The 19,244-nt window shown below is 37.5% G+C and overlaps 1 protein-coding gene across 1 annotated transcript in view; it reads right to left on the bottom strand.

The window, feature by feature from the left end:
• ITK (IL2 inducible T cell kinase) overlaps window positions 1–19,244 on the bottom strand; it is a 100,602-nt gene that overhangs the window by 15,640 nt on the left and 65,718 nt on the right. The window contains exons 9-12 of the mRNA XM_001379586.3: window positions 11,073–11,155; window positions 8,566–8,699; window positions 8,080–8,154; window positions 5,571–5,742 (exon numbers count right to left, since the gene is read on the bottom strand). Coding sequence (XP_001379623.1) covers window positions 5,571–5,742; window positions 8,080–8,154; window positions 8,566–8,699; window positions 11,073–11,155 — 464 coding nt within the window. The remainder of the gene's footprint in view (window positions 1–5,570; window positions 5,743–8,079; window positions 8,155–8,565; window positions 8,700–11,072; window positions 11,156–19,244) is intronic.

The raw sequence follows: 19,244 nt of genomic DNA, 5'->3' as shown, positions 1-19,244 counted from the left end.
GAACTCAGCCATAAAATGTAGAGGAATAGCAGAATGGATTAGAATCCAAAACCCTACATATGTTATCTTCAAGAAACATACATGAGGCAGGTAGATACTCACAAGGTTAGAATTAAAGGATGGAGTAAGACCTTTTGGGCCTCAACTGAGAGAAAGAAGGCAGGAGTTGCAATCATTATATCTGACAAAGCCAAAGCAAAAATAGACCAGATTAAAAGGGATAGGGAAGGTAAATATATTCTGTTAAAAGGGACTTTAGATAATGAGGAAATATCACTAATAAACATGTATGCACCAAATGGTATAGCACCCAAATTTCTAATGGAAAAATTAGGAGAACTGAAGGAGGAAATAGACAGTAAAACCATATTAGTGGGAGACCTGAACCAACCACTATGAAATTTAGATAAATCAAAAAAAAGAATAAGGAAGAAAGAGGTAAAAGATGTGAATGAAATCTTAGAAAAATTAGAGTTAATAGATATATGGAGAAAAATAAATAGGGACAAAAAGGAATACACTTTTTTCTCAGCACCACATGGCACATTCACAAAGATTGACCATACACTAGGTCACAGAAACATGGCATACAAATGCAGAAAAGCAGAAATAATAAATGCAACCTTTTCAGATCATAAGACAATAAAAATAATGATCAGTAAGGGTACATGGAGAGGCAAATAAAACATTAATTGGAAATTAAATAATATGATACTCCAAAATCGGTTAGAGAACAAATAATAGAAAAAATTAATAATTTCATTGAGGAAAATGACAATTGTGAGACATCCCTTCAAACCTTAAGTGATGCAGCCAAAGCAATACTCAGATGAAAATTCATATCCATGAGTGCATATATTAACAAATCAGGGAGGGCAAAGATCAATGAATTGGAAATGCAAATAAAAAAAACATGAAAGCGAACAAATTAAAAACCCCCAGAAGAAAATAAAACTAGAGATCCTAAAAATTAAGGGAGAAATTAATAAAATCAAAAGTGATAGAACTATTGAACTAATAAATAAGACTAGAAGCTGGTACTTTGAAAAAACAAACAAAACAGACAAAGTACTGTCAATCTAATTAAGAAAAGGAAAGAAAAGCAAATTAACAGGATCAAAGATGAGAAGGGGGACCTCACCTCCAATGAAGAGGAAATTAAGGCAATCATTAAAAAATACTTTGCCCAACTATATGGCAATAAATATACCAATCTAGGCAATATGGATGAATATTTACAAAAATATAAATTGCCTAGACTAACAGAAGAAGAAATAGAATTCTTAAACGATCCCATATCAGAAAAAGAAATCCAACAGGCCATCAAAGAACTGCCTAAGAAAAAATCCCCAGGGCCTGATGGATTCACAAGTGAATTCTATCAAACATTCAAAGAACAGCTAACCCCAATACTATACAAACTATTTGACATAATAAGCAAATAGGGAATTCTACCAAATTCCTTTCATGACACAAACATGGTACTGATTCCAAAGCCAGGCAGGTCAAAAACAGAGAAAGAAAACTATAGACCAATCTCCCTAATGAATATAGATGCAAAAATCTTAAATAGAATACTAACCAAAAGACTCCAGCAAGTGATCAGGAGGGTCATTCACTATGATCAAGTAGGATTTATACCAGGAATGCAGGGCTGGTTCAATATTAGGAAAACCATCCACATAATTGACCATATCAACAAGCAAACCAACAAAAATCACATGATTATCTCAATAGATGCAGAAAAAGCGTTTGATAAAATACAACACCCATTCCTATTAAAAACACTAGAAAGCATAGGAATAGAAGGGTCGTTCCTAAAAATAATAAACAGTATATATCTAAAACCATCAGCTAACATCATCTGCAATGGGGATAAACTAGATGCATTTCCAATAAGATCAGGAGTGAAACAAGGATGCCCATTATCACCTCTATTATTTAACATTGTACTAGAAACACTAGCAGTAGTAATTAGAGAAGAAAAAGAAATTGAAGGCATTAAAATAGGCAAGGAGGAGACCAAGTTATCGCTCTTTGTGGATGATCTACTTTAAGGAATCCTAGAGAATCAACCAAAAAGCTAGTTGAAATAATCAACAACTTTAGCAAAGTTGCAGGATGCAAAATAAACCCACATAAGTCATCAGCATTTCTATATATCTCTAACACAGTTCAGCAGCAAGAATTAGAAAGAGAAATCCCATTCAAAATCACCTTAGACAAAATAAAATACTTAGGAATCTATCTCCCGAGACAAACACAGGAACTATATGAACACAATTACAAAACACTCTCCACACAACTAAAACTAGACTTGAGCAATTGGAAAAACATTAACTGCTCATGGGTAGGACGAGACAATATAATAAAAATGACCATCCTACCCAAACTTATTTATCTATTTAGTGCTATACCCACTGAACTTCCAAAAAATTTTTTTTACTGATTTAGAAAAAACCATAACAAAGTTCATTTGGAAGAACAAAGGATCAAGGATATCCAGGGAAATGATGAAAAAAAAAATACAAAGGAAGATGGCCTTGCAGTCCCAGATCTCAAACTCTATTATAAAGCAGTAGTCATCAAAACAATTTGGTACTGGCTAAGAGACAGAAAGGAGGATCAGTGGAATAGACTTGGAGTAAGTGACCTTAGCAAGACAGTCTATGACAAACCCAAAGCCCCCAGCTTTGGGGACAAAAACCCACTATTTGACAAAAATTGCTGGGAAAACTGAAAGACAGTATGGGAAAGATTAGGTTTGGATCAACATCTCACACCCTACACCAAGATAAACTCAGAATGGGTGAATGACTTGAACATAAAGAAGGAAACTATACGTAAATTAGGTGAACACAGAATAGTATACATGTCAGACCTGTGGGAAGGGAAAGACTTTAAAACCAAGCAAGACATAGTCACAAAATGTAAAATAAACAATTTTGATTACATCAAGCTAAAAAGTTTTTGTACAAACAAAACCAATGTAACCAAAATGAAAGGGAAGCAACAAATTGGGAAACAATCTTCATAACAAAAACCTCTGACAAAGGTCTAATTACTCAAATTTATAAAGAGCAATTTTACAAAAAAATCAAGCCATTCTCCAATTGATAAATGGGCAAGGGACACAAACAGGCAGTTTTCAGCCAAAGAAATCAAAACTATTAATAAGCACATGAAAAAGTGCTCTAAATCTCTGATAATCAGAGATGCAAATCAAAACAACTCTGAGGTATCACCTCACACCTAGCAGATTGGCTAACATGACAGCAAAGGAAAGTAATGAGTGCTGGAGGGAATGTGGCAAAGTTGGTACATTAATTCATTGCTGGTGGAGTTGTGAATGGATCCAACCATTCTGGAGGGCAATTTGGAACTATGCCCAAAGGGCGATAAAAGACTGTCTGCTCTTTGATCCAACCATAGCACTGCTGGGTTTGCACCCCAAAGAGATAATAGGGAAAAAGACTTGTACAAGAATATTCATAGCTGCGCTCTTTGTGGTGGCCAAAAACTGGAAAATGAGGGGATGTCCTTCAATTGGGGAATGGCTGAAAAAATTGTGGTATATGTTGGTGATGGAATACTATTGTGCTCAAAGGAATAATAAAGTGGAGGAATGCCATGGAGACTGGAACAACCTCCAGAAAGTGATGCAGAGTGAGAGGAGCAGAACCAGGAGAACATTGTACACAGAGACTGATACACTGTGGTACAATCGCATATAATGGACTTCTCCATTAGTGTCAATGCAAAGTCCCTAAACATTCTGCAAGGATCTAGGAGAAAAAAACACTATCCACAAGCAGAGGAAAAACTGTGGGAGTAAAAACACTGAGGAAAAGCAACTGCTTGACTACAGGGGTTGAGGGGACATGATTGAGGAGAATACCCTAATGCAAATACCAACAACATGGAAATGGGTTCAAATCAAGGACACATGTGATACCCAGAGGAATCGTGCATTGGCTATGGAGGGGTGGGGAGGAAAAGAAAATGACCTTTGTTTCCAATGAATAATGTTTGAAAATGACCAAATAAAATAATGTTTTAAAAACAAAACAAAACACAAAAAAAAAAGAGAGAAAGAAAGAAAGACTCATCTTCCTGAGTTGAAATCTGGCCTCAAACATTTACTAGTTATGTTATGCTGAACAAATCACTTAACCCTGTCTGCCTCTGTTTCCTCATCTATAAAATGAGCAGGAGAAAGAAATGACAAACCACTCCAATATCTTTGTGAAGAAAATCCCAAATGAGGTCACAAAGAGTCAGACATAATTAAAAAAACAATTGAACAACAATAATATGTGGGGAAAGGGTTAGATCGTTTTTGGCTTGACCATAGAATATTTCCTCTTTTATGCTTAAACCTCTCCCAACAGTGGGACTCTGTTGGATCAACTCCCTCTCCTTCATCACTTTCCTTCTTTCTTTAGGAAATTCTCTCATCTGGCCCAGCTCTATGTTGTTTTTTGGGGTGGATCCCCATCTGCCTGTGTTTAAGTTACTGAAGAAGCAGGGATTTTGGGAAAAGATACAAGAAGTCAGGTTTTGACTCAATATAAGGGAAAACTTTCTAACAATCATTGTTTCCAAAAATGGAATAGGAGATAGTGAGTTTCCCATCCCTGGGGGATTGTCCAGGCAAAAGATAGCCAGAGTTTTGAAATTTAGCATGTAGGTGGCACTTTTCTGAGCCTCAGTTTTCACATTTGTAAAATGAGAGATTGGACAAGGAAACCTCTATGGTTCCTCTGAATTTCACACACTATAATCATTATTTGAAATAAAACTATAAAGTTTTCAGAAACTTTATACTTTTTACTTGGCAAGTTATCTTAGAGAAGGATTTTGTGCATCAGGTGTGGCTTACATTAAATGAACTCAGAGGTCTCTCTTAACTTTAAGGTTTTATGAGTCCTTTTAGAGGTGACATATTCTCCCGACAAAGAATCTGGGAAAGCTCCAAGTACTGAATATCCTGTGAATATCCAAGGTCAAGAAAAACTAGAGGCTTTGTTTATATGACAGCACTGCATCTAACTGGCTGTTTGGGCAAGGCACTAGGAAATAACCTGTTGGGCTGATTTTTCTACCCACCCGCAGTGGAATTAGGAAGCCAGGAAGACCTGGGCCAGCCTCTGCCACACACAAGGTGTGAGTGACCATTGTCAAGTCCCTCCCTCAGAGCTCCAAATCAATTCTCCAAGGCTATAAGCTGCAGAGGAATTACTGATCTGCACTGGTGGAGTTAAGCTCCATACTAGAAGCTCTCCCTTACCAACAAAATCACAGGGCTAGATTAAACAAAGAAGCAAAAAGAATGAATGATTAAACTAACTGAATATCTTAAGCATTGAGTCTAAAATACTTTTTTTATAAACCTGGGTTCAAGTCTTTCAGCTTGGTGCTGCTGGTCAGACTGTGCATGTCTTATGTGCTCCCTGTGGTGTCCAGATGACCTCTCCCTGGTCACTAGAGAAACATCTAACCTCTTCCACTGAAAGTAGACCCCAGAGCAGGTTATTCCAGTGTTGTCTGCCCTAGCACTGGCCACTTACATCATGACTTCAGCCTCCTCTATGAAATCCTCTTCTGACATGGCCCCTTCCTGAATGGTCTTGATGGCAACCTTGTTCTTTCCCAGCCAGTAGCCAAGATGCACCAGGCCAAACTGCCCACTGCCAATCTCCTGCACAAAAGTGAGTTCTGAGGGTTTGATTACCCATTTGCCTGTAGGAGGAAGGGAGAGAGAAGGTTTCAGTGATCGGTTCACTAGTCCTTTTTACTTCTCATTTGTCAAGAGTCATAAGCAATACGTACATACATACATATATATATACACATACACACACACACACACACACACACTTTTTTGTAATTGTTATTGCTGACAGAAGAGAGATGGGAATGGACTGTAAACCCTTTCCCCCTCTTGTACTACAAAACCTTAGGCAAGTGTGGAATAGGGAGACAGAGGGCACTGATCTTTTGAAAAAAAAATGTAATTGAAAGATGTTCTAATAAGATAACAATATGATAAAGTGTCTATCCAATTGGATACTATATAGTATTTTTCATGATAGATATTGCTCAATTATAATCATTTTAGCTCATTCATTGACACATCCAAACATTTGATGATCTTTTTTTAGTACTTTTCTGAATGTTATGAGGATATCAAGAAGTATGAGGCCGGATCCTTGTCTTCAAGGACCTTACAGTACAATTGGAAAGATAGAAGGTGATTTGGTAGAGTAAAGGGAACATTGAGTGTAGAGTCAGAGGACCTCAGATGGTTTTAGGGAGCAGATAGGGATTAACAAAGGAGGCCCTGAAGGCAGCTAGGATCTGCACACACAAGATGGAAGAGGACAATGCACACAAGGTACAGAATCTCAGGTACAAATGGAATGTTCAGGAAATGGGAGACTAGAGAATTGATGTTGGGGAATATTGAGAGCTAAGGTGTTTCTCAAAGTACACAGTAATTTTTTAAAGTGCTAATGTATCTTCACTTATTATGAAGTAATAATGATCTGGAACTTTTGACAGATTTTTTTATTACTTTATTTTATTTATTTTATTTTATTATTATTTACATTTATTTTATTTTATTATTATTTGACAGATATTTTTATTACAATAAGGGTCCATGCGGCACTTTGTCATAGAGACTACTACTTGTACTATACTTGCAAAGCCACAGGGTTGCGATCTAGAAGAAATCCTTAGATGGAAGTCAAACTCTATTGGTTTTTACCTGAGGCATCTGAAGTTTGGAGAAATTAGCTGACTTGCCCCAAGTCACTCAGGTCATGATAATAATAGTTAGCATGTTTATAGGGCAGCTAGATGGCGCAGTCAATAGAGCACTAGACCTAGAGCCAGGAAGACTCGATTTCCTGAGTTCAAATCCGCCCTCAAGACATTTTTACTATATTTGCATGAACCTGGGCATGCTATTTAACCTGGTTTGCCTCAGCTTCCTCATCTGTAAAATGAGCTAGAGAAGGAAATGACAAATGGCATCATTAGCTTTGCCAAGAAAACCCCAAATGGGGTCACAAAGAAGAGTTGGACATCACTGAAACAGTTCAATAATAAATTAGACTGAGCTCCTTGAGGAGAGGGACTGTGTCTTCTATTTCTGTCATCTGTGTGCTCTGCTGTACATCCCTCATTCTTCTCCAAGCGATTCTTAGAACTTTGCCCATCATGCCTTAGCTCCTCAATCTGAAGCCTCACTCCAGCCTAGGAGTCCCCATATTAGAAGTATCCTTTGCCTCTGCAGCTATTTTTCTGATTAGATCACTCCCTCCAGAACCTCTATTTAAGGAGAGCTAGTGGCCAGGGGAACCATGTCTCATTCCACTCCAGAATGTGCTCCAGACTTCCTTTAGGTGCCTTTGTTGTCCCCACACAGAGCTTTCTCAAATTTCTTTTATGAGTTGTCTTCCCTCATTAGAAGAAAATCTCCTTGAGAGCTGGGACTGTCTTTCTACATATATTGCTATTCCTAGCCCTTATCACACAATATGTACTTAAGAAATACTTGCTAAATGGCTAATAGGAAAATATGTTTTGCATGACTCTGCATGTATAGTTTATATCAAATTGCTTGCCTTCTCAAAAAGAGGGAGGGGAGGGAAAGGAGAGAATTTGGAACTCAAAATTTTAAAAAACAAATGTTAAAAACTTTTTACATGTAATTATAAACAAAATAGACTTTTAAAATACTTTTGGCTGATGGATTGTATATTAGGCATTGGATAAATGTTGAACAGATGTATTACTAATTCAAACCAATAGAAAACACTAACCTATGCTTCTTAAATATGTTCACTTACATATACATCTCTAACCTACCCAGAAGCTTTAGACATGCCTGCATACACAAGTAAATTCCACTCTAAGTGTATCCCATTCTTGTCCTGAATGTTTAAATTGAAAGCTAATTTTTAGTCATGGGGAATTCTAGAATTAGCATGATTTACATCCAGGATGTAAGGACAGTGTTTCATTTATTCATCCAGCAATGAAAATGGCAACTCACCACAAACTACTTACCGTATCTCAATCCAGCTGTGATGGGGGCCTTTTTTCTCCAGGAACAAACAGGGTATCGTAAACGTGTAACAAGACCTACATACACCAAGAGAGAAAAAGTGGAGTGACATTCTGGTACAAGGATGGTTCAGATTGAAACCATCTATGGAGTCTACTTTAGCATGGAAACTCCTTTCCATTTCAAAAATCACATAGAAAAAACATGTAAATGTCCAGTCCTCCCCAGGAGCCAGATGAACCCTGGTAGGGAGATGTTAATGTTCAGTGACTAGTCATCTCTACATCAGGGTCAAGATTTTAAAAATCAGAATAGGTGCCAGTGATGTCACATAGCAGGCTCAAGGATCTGCTTTCTTGGCTTCAGGCCATTTGGCTTTTATAAAGTAACTGAGTCCAGAAGGGTCTTTATTCTTCCAATTTTTTTTTTTTTTTGCTGAGATTCCCCAGGTAAACCATTCTTCTCTGAGCCTGCCTTCCAAGACTCACCTCCTCCATTGTGTTGGTGATATTTAATCAGGTTGGGGATGGAATCAAACACAAATTTTTCAGCCACATAGTATCGTTTGGGATGGTCATTGGTCTCTTTGATGTGATAATGCTTGATACATGGATTGTTCTCACTAAAACAAAGCAAAACAGCAAGTGGCATCTCTAAGAACAATGTACACAAATATAAGTGCATGTGAGCCCAAAGTCCTCATGATTTTCTCAGTGAATTGCTGCTGAGTGCAAATTAATCCTTAGCTTCAGGTGGTAGAAAACAAGGGATGATCCCAACTGTTTATCTCTGTATTCATTCTCTTCTCCCACTACTCCCAAACATAGAGGCAGCAATAGTGTGGAGTAATAAAGGGCCAACCTCAAAATCAGAAATGAAATCAGCATTTATTAAGCACTGTGTGTGTGAGGCACTGAGTTAAGTACTTATTAATATTATTATTATCTCTATTTGAAAGTCGAGGAAATTGAGGGAGACAGAGGTTAAGGGGTCCAATCATGTCACTAAGTAAGGCAGCATGAAACAATATAAAGAAGCATTTATAGCCAGAAAGATGGAGTTAAAAGTCTTAGCTCTTTGACCCAATTCTTGCTTACAGAGAGATAGCCTGAATTACAGTTGGACTTAGGAGCAGTTAAGAAGTATCTGGGGTGAGATTTTAACTTAGGTCTTCCTAATTCCAGGTCCAGAACTATCCATTGAGTTATCTAATTGCCTCTAAAAGGAGAGCTCTGAGCTCATGCTCTCTGATATAAACTGACTTAGGACACCAGACATATCATTTAACTTCTCACTGACCCAAGCAACTCCCTAAGATGGGTTTCTGAGCAGTTGCTGATGGGAGAGTTTCCTACGTCAAAAAAATCATGAGTCTGGATCAATCCCGAAACTCCATGACACTGGCCATCCTTTGTTGCATGTGCTATATTTATGCACATCTCTGTACTAGTCTGCTTTCCTTTGCCTGGAAAACTCTACTTCCACTCTATTTATGTATCTTCTGCCCCCATAGCTACAGTCCCGCCTCCTCATGAAGTCTTTTCTAACTTATTTAGCTCATATGGAGCTCCCTCTGGTTAAGTCTCAGCCTCCTCATCTATAAAATAAGAAGATTGGCTGAGGGGATTGTTAAAGTCCCTTCTAGCTCAACCCCGATGATCCTGTGGTCTTTCTTAGAACTCCTTTTATGCTACTAATCAGTACCAGAGTTTAAAACATGTTCTCTAATTGTTGTTTGTCTCTAACTAGACTGAAAGCTTCTCAACTTCTGGGAACATATTTTGTACTTCCCTAGTTCAAATCAGACTCTAGTTATGTAACCCCATGGCAAGTCACTTAAGCACTGTTTGCCTCAGTTTCCTCATCTGTAAAATGGGGATAATAATAGCATCTACCTCCAAAATTTACTGAGAGGATCAAATGAGATAATATCTGTAAAGTGCTTGGTGAACAGTGCCAACACATCATAGGCACTGAAGAACCACTTGTTCCTTTCCCTTCCCTTGTCTCTCCCACAATGCCTAGCACAGGCCTGTTCACACCATCCAAGTTCCTTTGGTTGTTCTTCCCAGAAGGCAATCAATCTGCTTAGTATATTCTTGGAGGAGAAACATCAGCAGAGTTTTAACACATTTTTTGAACTGGGCTGATGAAGAGTTTTAAAGAGAATGAGAAAATATAGTGGTAAAAACTTTAAGTATAATGAAATATATTCTTTTTTACCTTTCCAGTTTTATTGCATACAGTTTTATTGCATATTTTTAAAATTAGGTTTATTTATTTAATTAATTTAGAATATTATGAAATATATTCTTGCATTTCTTATTTCAAAATTCTTTAAGTTTGCCTTTAGATTCCCCCTTATTCAGAATCCATGCTTCAAGCAAGAGTGGCCCAAGTAATAATATTCCTGTTACTCACTGCTAGGAAAGACCAGGTACCACTTTGGAAGAGACTCAGGAGATTATAAACTCCAGGTTAGATATTATACTTTCTATTAATTTTGTTTTCTCTTCCCTGATCTTCTCCCTCCCTTCTAGCCCTCCTATACTCATCACACATTTCAGACTTGCCTCTGGCTGAGGTGTGGATCTTTAACAGCCTGGCATATTGTCAGAATGGAATCATTCCATGACTAGAGCTTTTCACAGGATGCTGATATGGGCTAGGGAGGGTGGAGAGAACGTCTCAGGTGAGAGGTGGAGGTTGGATTCTCTTCTTCCCCCCATTGGTCTTGCAGTATGCTCATAGCTTTTGGAGTACTCAGTCCATCAGCATGTCTGTACATCTCTTCCTCCCCTCTGTCTGCTACATTCTCCCAGGGGTTTGGGAATGAGAAAAAATCAGCTTTGCCACAGAGATGTGGGCTGTATTCTCTTGGGAATGGACCAGCCCCTCTCCCAGAATAGCTATAGCAGAGGCACTATTCTTCCCAGTAAAAACTGAATTTGTCACCAAGGACAAGAATCTATAACTCCTCCTTCACATACTGTACCTTACGATGGCCTTGGTGAAAACAGAAAGAGTGTATGTTCCTGGTGTCCTGGAGTCCCTCACCATGAAGGCTCCTTCTTTGCCCTGCAAGAATTGCCAGAGAATTAGGGATTACTCATCAATCACTGGAAATCAATTGGCCTCACGTGTAGTCTTGCCTTCAGACACTCTGGAGAAGCCATGGCTCTCATGAGACCTAGGACAAAGCTTGAATCAGGGAACTGTGGCTTCACACTGGTATAACACAGAGGTAGAATACCAGTAGCTTGAATTGATGGAGGACTTGGAAGACCATAAAATATTCTATATATTTTATCTCATTTGATCCACACCACCACCCTGCAAAATAAGTAGTACATAAGTAGTAGAACCCTCAGAGGTCTTCAAATCCAATCCATCACTCCTAGCCTTCCTTTGGTTTCTGCTTCTCATCCAGAACCCTTTTGGGTTGTTAAGTAGAAGAAAGATGTGCTCCAACTCAGGGTGCCCTTCCTATCTGGCTTCCTCTCTTCCCTTTCCTCAGTGCCCAGTGCCCAATCAAGTTACTAGTTTGTAAGGGTTAAATTAAGGAGTTCAACAAAGTGAGGAGAGCAGTTTAACAGAAACTTTCTTTAATTTAAGAAAGAAGTACAGATAGAAAAGAAAGAGAGATTATTAATCTTATTATTTTATATTAATCTTATGCCCTATAAATATACCTAAAATAACTACCTAACATTTCCTAAAACTATCTCTGTCTTCTCAGGACAGGTTCTTCTGCCTGGCACACCAGGCCTACTCTATTCTATCTATAAATGATTCACTAACTACTTAACTCCCTAAAATAATAGGAAGCCACCTTCAATCAGTTTTCTACAGCAGCCCAATTCTCAGTAGTCAACTGCCAGCAGATCCTTGTCTCAGACACAGACCTCCTGCTCTCTAGAGATCCCAGAGGCAAAAAGCCCCCCAACTATCAGCATCTGCTTCCTTATCTTCTCACTGACCAACTGTCTGCCCTAACTTTCTGTCACGGGGCTGGCTATTTCCTCTTCACAGTCTTGGTCTCCCTGGTAATGGAATCATCAGCTCTGGTTCACTGACTCCTATCAGTTCTGATATACTTAGAAATCTTTCTCTCTAGTCTCTTAAGAAAAAAAGGGGGAGACATTAAGAAAATCCCTTTAACAGTTGGATCAAACAGAAATCACCAATTCTATACCTTCTTAGTGAGATGGAGGACCACCAGACCTTATTATCTGCTCCTCTACTAATCCCTAAATCCTGGGCACTTTCATCTGACCTACAGGTTTAACCTAAGAACTCCCTGGACCTTCTCATCCACCTTTCTGGTGTGCTCTTAAGATTTCCAGGTCTTTATGTCTGCTCCTCCAGCTGAACTTTCTTTTATCTGTTGTCTCCCCAAGTTCAAGTGTCAGCCTCTGGAGAGCAGAGACTATCTCACTTTTTTCTGTGTTTGAATTCACAATGCTTGGTACATAGTAAATACTAATAAATAATTTTTATTCATCCTTTTTCATATTAGGGAAACTGAGGCTATAAAAAGTTAAATAACTTACTCTAAGTCATAAAATTAATAATGCAACTGACATTTTTATAGGATTTTAAAGTTAAAAGCAGTTTTCAAGCATCATCTCATTTAAGACTCACAACAACCCTGTGAAGTAGGTATTTATTCTCATTTTACACATAAAGAAACTTAGACTCAGAGAGGTTAAGCAATTTACTCAAGTCTTCCTCAATCTAATAATAATTCACATTATCTCTGTAAGTAACTAGTCAAAGAATTCAGTTTCATAAAATGGGAATAATGATGATAACAATAATAAATAGCATTTACATAACATTTTGATGTTTACAATGTACCTTACAAATATTAAATCACTTTATCCTCACTCTGAGATGAAGGTGCTCTTATTACCCTCAATTAACAGGTTAGGAAACAGAGGCAGCCAAAAGGCTGAGATAGATTTGAACTTGGATCTTCCTGACTCCAAATTTAGTTCTCTATCCTCTCCACCACTTAGCTGCCTGGACAGTTGGAAAAAAGTTACATAGGTGAACATTGCATATTATAAATTTCTAGTGGAATGTTCTTATTAAGAGGAAGCATGGTATAGAGCTTGACTTGGAAGTGATTTGGAGGTTTTCTTAACTTCGAGTCTGAACTTTTTAAAAAAATTTGATAGCTATTTCAATATTTCAAATTGCTTTCCTTTGTGACTCTATTTGTTTTATTTTGTGCATTTAAAAACATTATTCTGATAGAAACACAGAAGAAAAACAATTGCTTGGTCACATGGGTTGATGGGGATATGACTGGGGATGTAGACTTTAAACAATCACCCTAGTTCAATTATCAATAATATGGAAATGGGTCTTGATCAATGACACAAGTAAAACCCAGTGGAATTGCTTGTTGGCTAGGGGTGGGGGGGGAAGGAGGGAAGGGAAAGAACATGCATCATGTAACCCTGGAAAAATATTCTAAATTAATTAAATAAAATTTTTCAATTAAAAAAATTAAATTTAAGAAACATATGGGATATACCAACACTACCAAACTTTTACTTATGTCCATGTGTTGTTTGGAATACTTATGTTTGGAATTTTCAGTTGTTGAATTATGTGTTTTAATATATTTAATTTATAATAAAGATCTTAGTGGGTGTGAAAAGGCTAAGACAACAACACATTATTCTGAGAAGGGATCCAGAGATTTCAAAGGGGACAATAACATAACAAAAGGTAAGAGTAAAGAGTACTGAATTTGAACTCAAGGTGAGTCATGACTAAGATGCCTACTATTTTTTTCGTGCATTTATGCATGAACTCAAGAAAATCACTTTCTATGAAACTCGGTTTTCTTTCTTATCTATTTTAAGTGGGTATAAATTTGCATTATGTACCTCACAGGACCTTGTGAAAAAAGTACTATAAAACATGAGTAACCAATGTCTTCCTGGGATGGTCACCCTTTCACCATTTTATCAGATGCAGTCATAGATGACAAGCTTATCATTTTTAAGGAGCACAAAGGTGGGAGAGGTAGCTAGCTCTAATAGAATGGATGCTATATTAAGACACAAAAAGAGCATTACAAGTTAGGACTGTGGGATGAATCTAAGGAGATGAGATTTAATAGTTAAAATATAGAGTTCTACATTTGGGTTCCAGAGATCTACTTAAATATAAGATGGTGAAATTGTGGCTAGACAATGATTTGTGTGGAAAAAAAAAAATCTTGGGATTTTGTTATTGTTGATGTGGAATTGTTTTTTTGTTGTGTCTGACTCTTCATGCCCCTATTTGGGGTTTTCTTGACAGAGATACTAGAGTGATTCGCCATTTCCTTCTCCAGCTCATTTTATAGATGAAGAAATGAGGCTAACAGGATTAAATGATTTACCCAGGGTCATACAATTAGTAAGTGCCTGAGGCCAGATTTGAACTCAGGAAAATGAATTTTCCTGACTCCAGTACTGGCACTCTATATCCACTGCACTACCTATCTGCCCTCTAAAATCTTGGAATTTTAGTGAATTGAAAATTCAAAATATAAGTACTATCTTAAGTTGTATTTAGGGAGCCTGTCCAGAATGAGGGAGATAAGAGGAAGATGGAGTCTGCCCCAAATAGACCACATTTAAAGTTCTTTTCTGGAATGCCATATATTTGGAAAAACATTAACAAGCTGAAATTTGTTCAAAGGAAGGGACTTGGCATGGCGAGGTCACTGGAAGTCATGCCATATAAGAACTAGTTGAAGGAAATAGGGATGTTTAGAATGAAGAAAAGAAAATAGAGAAGTAATATGCTAATTAAAGGTTCTCAGCCTTTTTTGTGTCCTAGCCCCCTTTGGCAGTAAGGTGAAACCTTTGGACTCTTTCTTGAAATAATATTTTAAATGCATAAAAAGATAGGTAGGATTACAAAGGAAATATTATGTATTGAAATGCAATTGTTAAAATAGGGAAAAAAAATCCTTCCAAGACTTAACATTCCAGTTTAAGAATCTCTGCCCTGGAGGGATGGGCAAGGAGCAAGGAGAAATAATAACAGAAATGTAGATTTCAGCTCCATGTAAGGAAAAACTTCCTAACAATTTGAGCTTTGCCAAATAAAATAGGCTACCTTAGGAATGAATAGGTTCCCCATTATTTAGAATTTTCAAGTGAAGTCTGGATGACTTTTTGATGGTAAGGTGCTAGAAGAAACTCTTGTCCACGTCGGTTTGGGGCTGCATGGCCACTGAAGTCCCTTATAATTCTGGGATTGTCAGTGATTCTATGCAAACCATACTGATGCTGTGTGCAAAGATTTTTAGTTTTTTATCTGATAGTGCTATGTCATGTGGTTTGTCCTTGAGGAAATTTCATAATTCTCTGGAAGAGAGTATTACACTTTAAAACCGATCACTGGTATAAACTTCAGTGTAAACAGGCAGTTAGGTGGCATAGTGGATAGAATGAGCTGGGAGTCAGTAAGACCTGAGTCCAAATCCAGCCTCAGATACTTACTAATTATGTGACCCTGGCCAAGTCATTTAAACTCAGTTTTCTCAACTGTAAAGTAATGATAAAAATGACATGTACTTTATAGGGTGAAGGTGAGGAATGGATGAGATAATATCTGTAAAAGTACCTGGCACATAATAGGCCCTTAATAAATATTTATCCCCCCTTCCCCATATGGTTTCATCAGACCCTTTCTTTAGAGTAGGCTTTGATGGTGGATTTGGAAGAATTGTCAGAGCAGTTTCAGCTTTTGCTGCTACTTAAAAGCACTTTTTTTTTTTTTTGCTGCTACTTTAAGCCACCATCTTGGCTCTGTGCTAGGCTTTGATAGTGGAGAAGAAGTGGAGGAGAGTGAGGACTATGGATTTCAGGTTGGGGAGAGAGAGAAAGAAGATCCACCAAAAACCAAAATTTACTTTCTTCAAAATTTTGCCTAGGCAAAGTTGGGACATTCATGCATTGCTGGTGGAGTTGTGAACTGATCCAACCCTTTTGGAGGGCAATTTGGAACTATGCCCAAAGGGCACTAAAAGATTGTCTGCCCTTTGATCCAGTCACAGCACTGCTGGGTTTGTACCCCAAAGAAATAATAAGGAAAAAGACTTATATAAGAATATTCATAGCTGCACTCTTCGTGGTGGCCAAAAATTTGGAAAATGAGGGGATGCCCTTCATTTGGGGAATGGCTGAACAAATTGTGGTATATGTTGGTGATGGAATACTATTGTGCTCAAAGGAATAATAAAGTGGAGGAATTCCATGAGGACTGGAACAACCTCCAGGAAGTGATGCAGAGTGAAAGGAGCAGAACCAGGAGAACATTGTACACAGAGACTGATACACTGTGGTACAATCGAATGTAATGGACTTCTCCATTAGTGGCAATGCAGTGATCCAGGACAATTCTGAGGGACTTATGAGAAAAAACACTATCCACACCCAGAGCAAGAACTGTGGGAGTAGAAACACAGAAGAAAAACAACTGCTTGATTACATGGGTCGATGGGGACATGACTGGGGATGTAGACTCTAAATGGTCATCCTAGTGCAAACATCAGCAACATGGAAATAGGTTCTGATCAAGGACACATGTAATACCCAGTGGAATTGCACATTGGCTGTGGGAAGGGTGTGGAGGGGAGGGAGGGAAAAAATATGATTCTTGTAACCAAGGAATAATGTTCTAAATTGTCTAATAAAATTAAAAAAAAAAATTTTCCTAGGGTCAGTCCTTCTCCCAGCTAAATCATATCCCTTTGGTCTGCTGAGACTAGAGCTTGTACTTGAACAACTCTGGGTTGTTGCTCTGAGCAACATCCAGTCTTAAAAAAAGGAAATGTTGGCCAAGGTATAAGTGGCAAACAGATCCACCATTCTAGGGAAGGGGAGAGAGCCAACGTATGACAAACCCACATACTTCCTGCAAGGGGTTCAGAAGTCTAAACCTCCCAGATTACATGACCTCAAAAGAATCCTCATTCAGGACTGCCACTTGTATATTAAATCAGATTAATTAATCCTGTCTCTTACTTGATAAAGGAAATTCTGCTACACTCTTATGGTCATCCAGTGTGTCAAATATTCTAGATATGAAGAACTCAGTTTCACTAGTCAGCCTTAGTGGGCAGCTCCAATTGATAGGAACTTCTATTTAAGGCAAAATTACTCCAATCCTCTTTATTTCCCTCTCCAGCTTCTACCCATTGATTCTAATTCTCCTTTCTGAAGTCAGCTTCTACCAATTTCCCTCCATTAGGGATATACATTAGAAGAGATGGGGAGAAGCAAATTCATGTTCTTCTTCAACATTTGTTATCATATTAGACTGGAATGACTGAGTTTGAATCTCATTTCTTCCATGTACACCTGTGTGACATTGGTTAAGACATTTAACCTCTTTGGGTCTCAGTTTCCTTATTTGTAAAGTTTGTTTCTAGTTCTATGATTCTAGAATCCATGTCAAACTATGTAGAACCTTACCTTTCAAAGTTAATAATTTCTTTCACTATTTTTCCTCATTCTAGGAAAAACCAGTTGTGTTTGAGGAATATATATGTATATATTTATATATGTATATAGATAGTTAGGTAGATAGCTAGACCTAGATAGATGATTGATAGATATAGATGGATGGATGGGGAGAGACAGACAAACAGATAAATAGATATAGATAGATATCTAGACGGATGAACAGATAGAGAGATAGATAAACAGATATAGACACAGAAAGAGAGACAGAGACAAACAGAGATACATATAAATACTTTTCACTATCCGATATTTGGATTTGAAGGTGACTTTATTATCACTGAAGATGTGTATGATTGAAAGACTGATCTATATTCTTCTCCCTTCCCTTAGTCCAGCAATTAAATACTATATTCTTTGTATGTACCCCTTTCATTCTTCTAGAGAAATCCCTGTGACTACATCTTAGTAATTGCAGTAGCTCCAAAGAAACAGAAGAGGCACAATTTTAAAGATATACAAATCTCCATCGCAAATGTTCATACAGGCTATTTGTGCCCAACCTGTGGTAGAGTTTCCAAGTTCTCACTGGTCTGATCAGTCACATTCAGACACCCTGTACATTGACCTCGATGTAGTGATATCATTTTGGTATCCCTCAAACAAGGACAACAACCACAATTGGCTCAGGACTTGCTACCTATCACTGTCAGCAAGCTCTTACTAGGTCCTTACTGAATGAATATCACTGGACCTCTCTGTACTAAATACTCTAGAAAGTTAAAAAAAGAAGAAGAAATAAAAGATCTAGTCTCTGGCATTACTGGAGGGTCTCTTTTAGGAAATATTAATATAAATTTGTTAAAGATTGTAAATATACCTAGACAGTAAATAAACTGAGAACAATTACAATGAAGCATTTGCTAAAAATAAGATGGAACATACTGGTTCAATTTCCACTACTAAAAAATTGTTGCTAATCTCAAAAGGGGATGGCTGAAGTTTTCCTTTGCATCCTTTATGGACATTTAAAAAAGTTAGATTAAATTTAAAATAAAAAATATTTTATTAAGAATTAGCAATAGTACTAATACTTTTTCTTCTAAAAATGATTCACATTCATATGGTACTTACATGTTTGCAAAGTGTTTTATATATATAATCTCATTTGAGTCTCACAGCCACCCATTATGGATACTGTTATTCCCATTTTATAGATGAGCAAACTGAGGTTCAGAAACCTCAGATTTAGGGAAGTAGTTTGGTGCAAAGGAAATAATACTGGCTTTGGTGTCAAGGGATCTCTATTCAAGTATCATCCTTGCTACTTGTGCTACCTTGGGCAATGGGGACTATTATTACATTAAGATGAAATCAGCCTCTCTGTAACTTCTCCTCATTACTCTGCCCTTTGGGACTTACTAAGCAGAAGAAGCAGAATGATTCTCTCCATAAGATAGCCCTTTAAATACTAGGTTAGACATGATAGAGCTACCTTCTTTTCTTTAGCTTAAAACATGCTCAGTCCTTTCAGCTGATTCTCATAGTTCAGTTTTGTTACTAATTTTGCCTTTCTCCTAATTAGCTCTAATTAATGAAGTTTCACTATGGCATAAATTGTGGATACAGATTCTGAGCACATGGGGCATAAAGGAAGGATAGGTCTTTTTTCATGTAATCAAAAGCCC

This window comes from Monodelphis domestica, chromosome 1, assembly GCF_027887165.1.
Source record: "Monodelphis domestica isolate mMonDom1 chromosome 1, mMonDom1.pri, whole genome shotgun sequence".
NCBI classification, from domain to species: domain Eukaryota; kingdom Metazoa; phylum Chordata; class Mammalia; order Didelphimorphia; family Didelphidae; genus Monodelphis; species Monodelphis domestica.
Note: the sequence above shows the minus strand (reverse complement) of the source record. Positions and strands in the feature narration are given on the sequence as shown.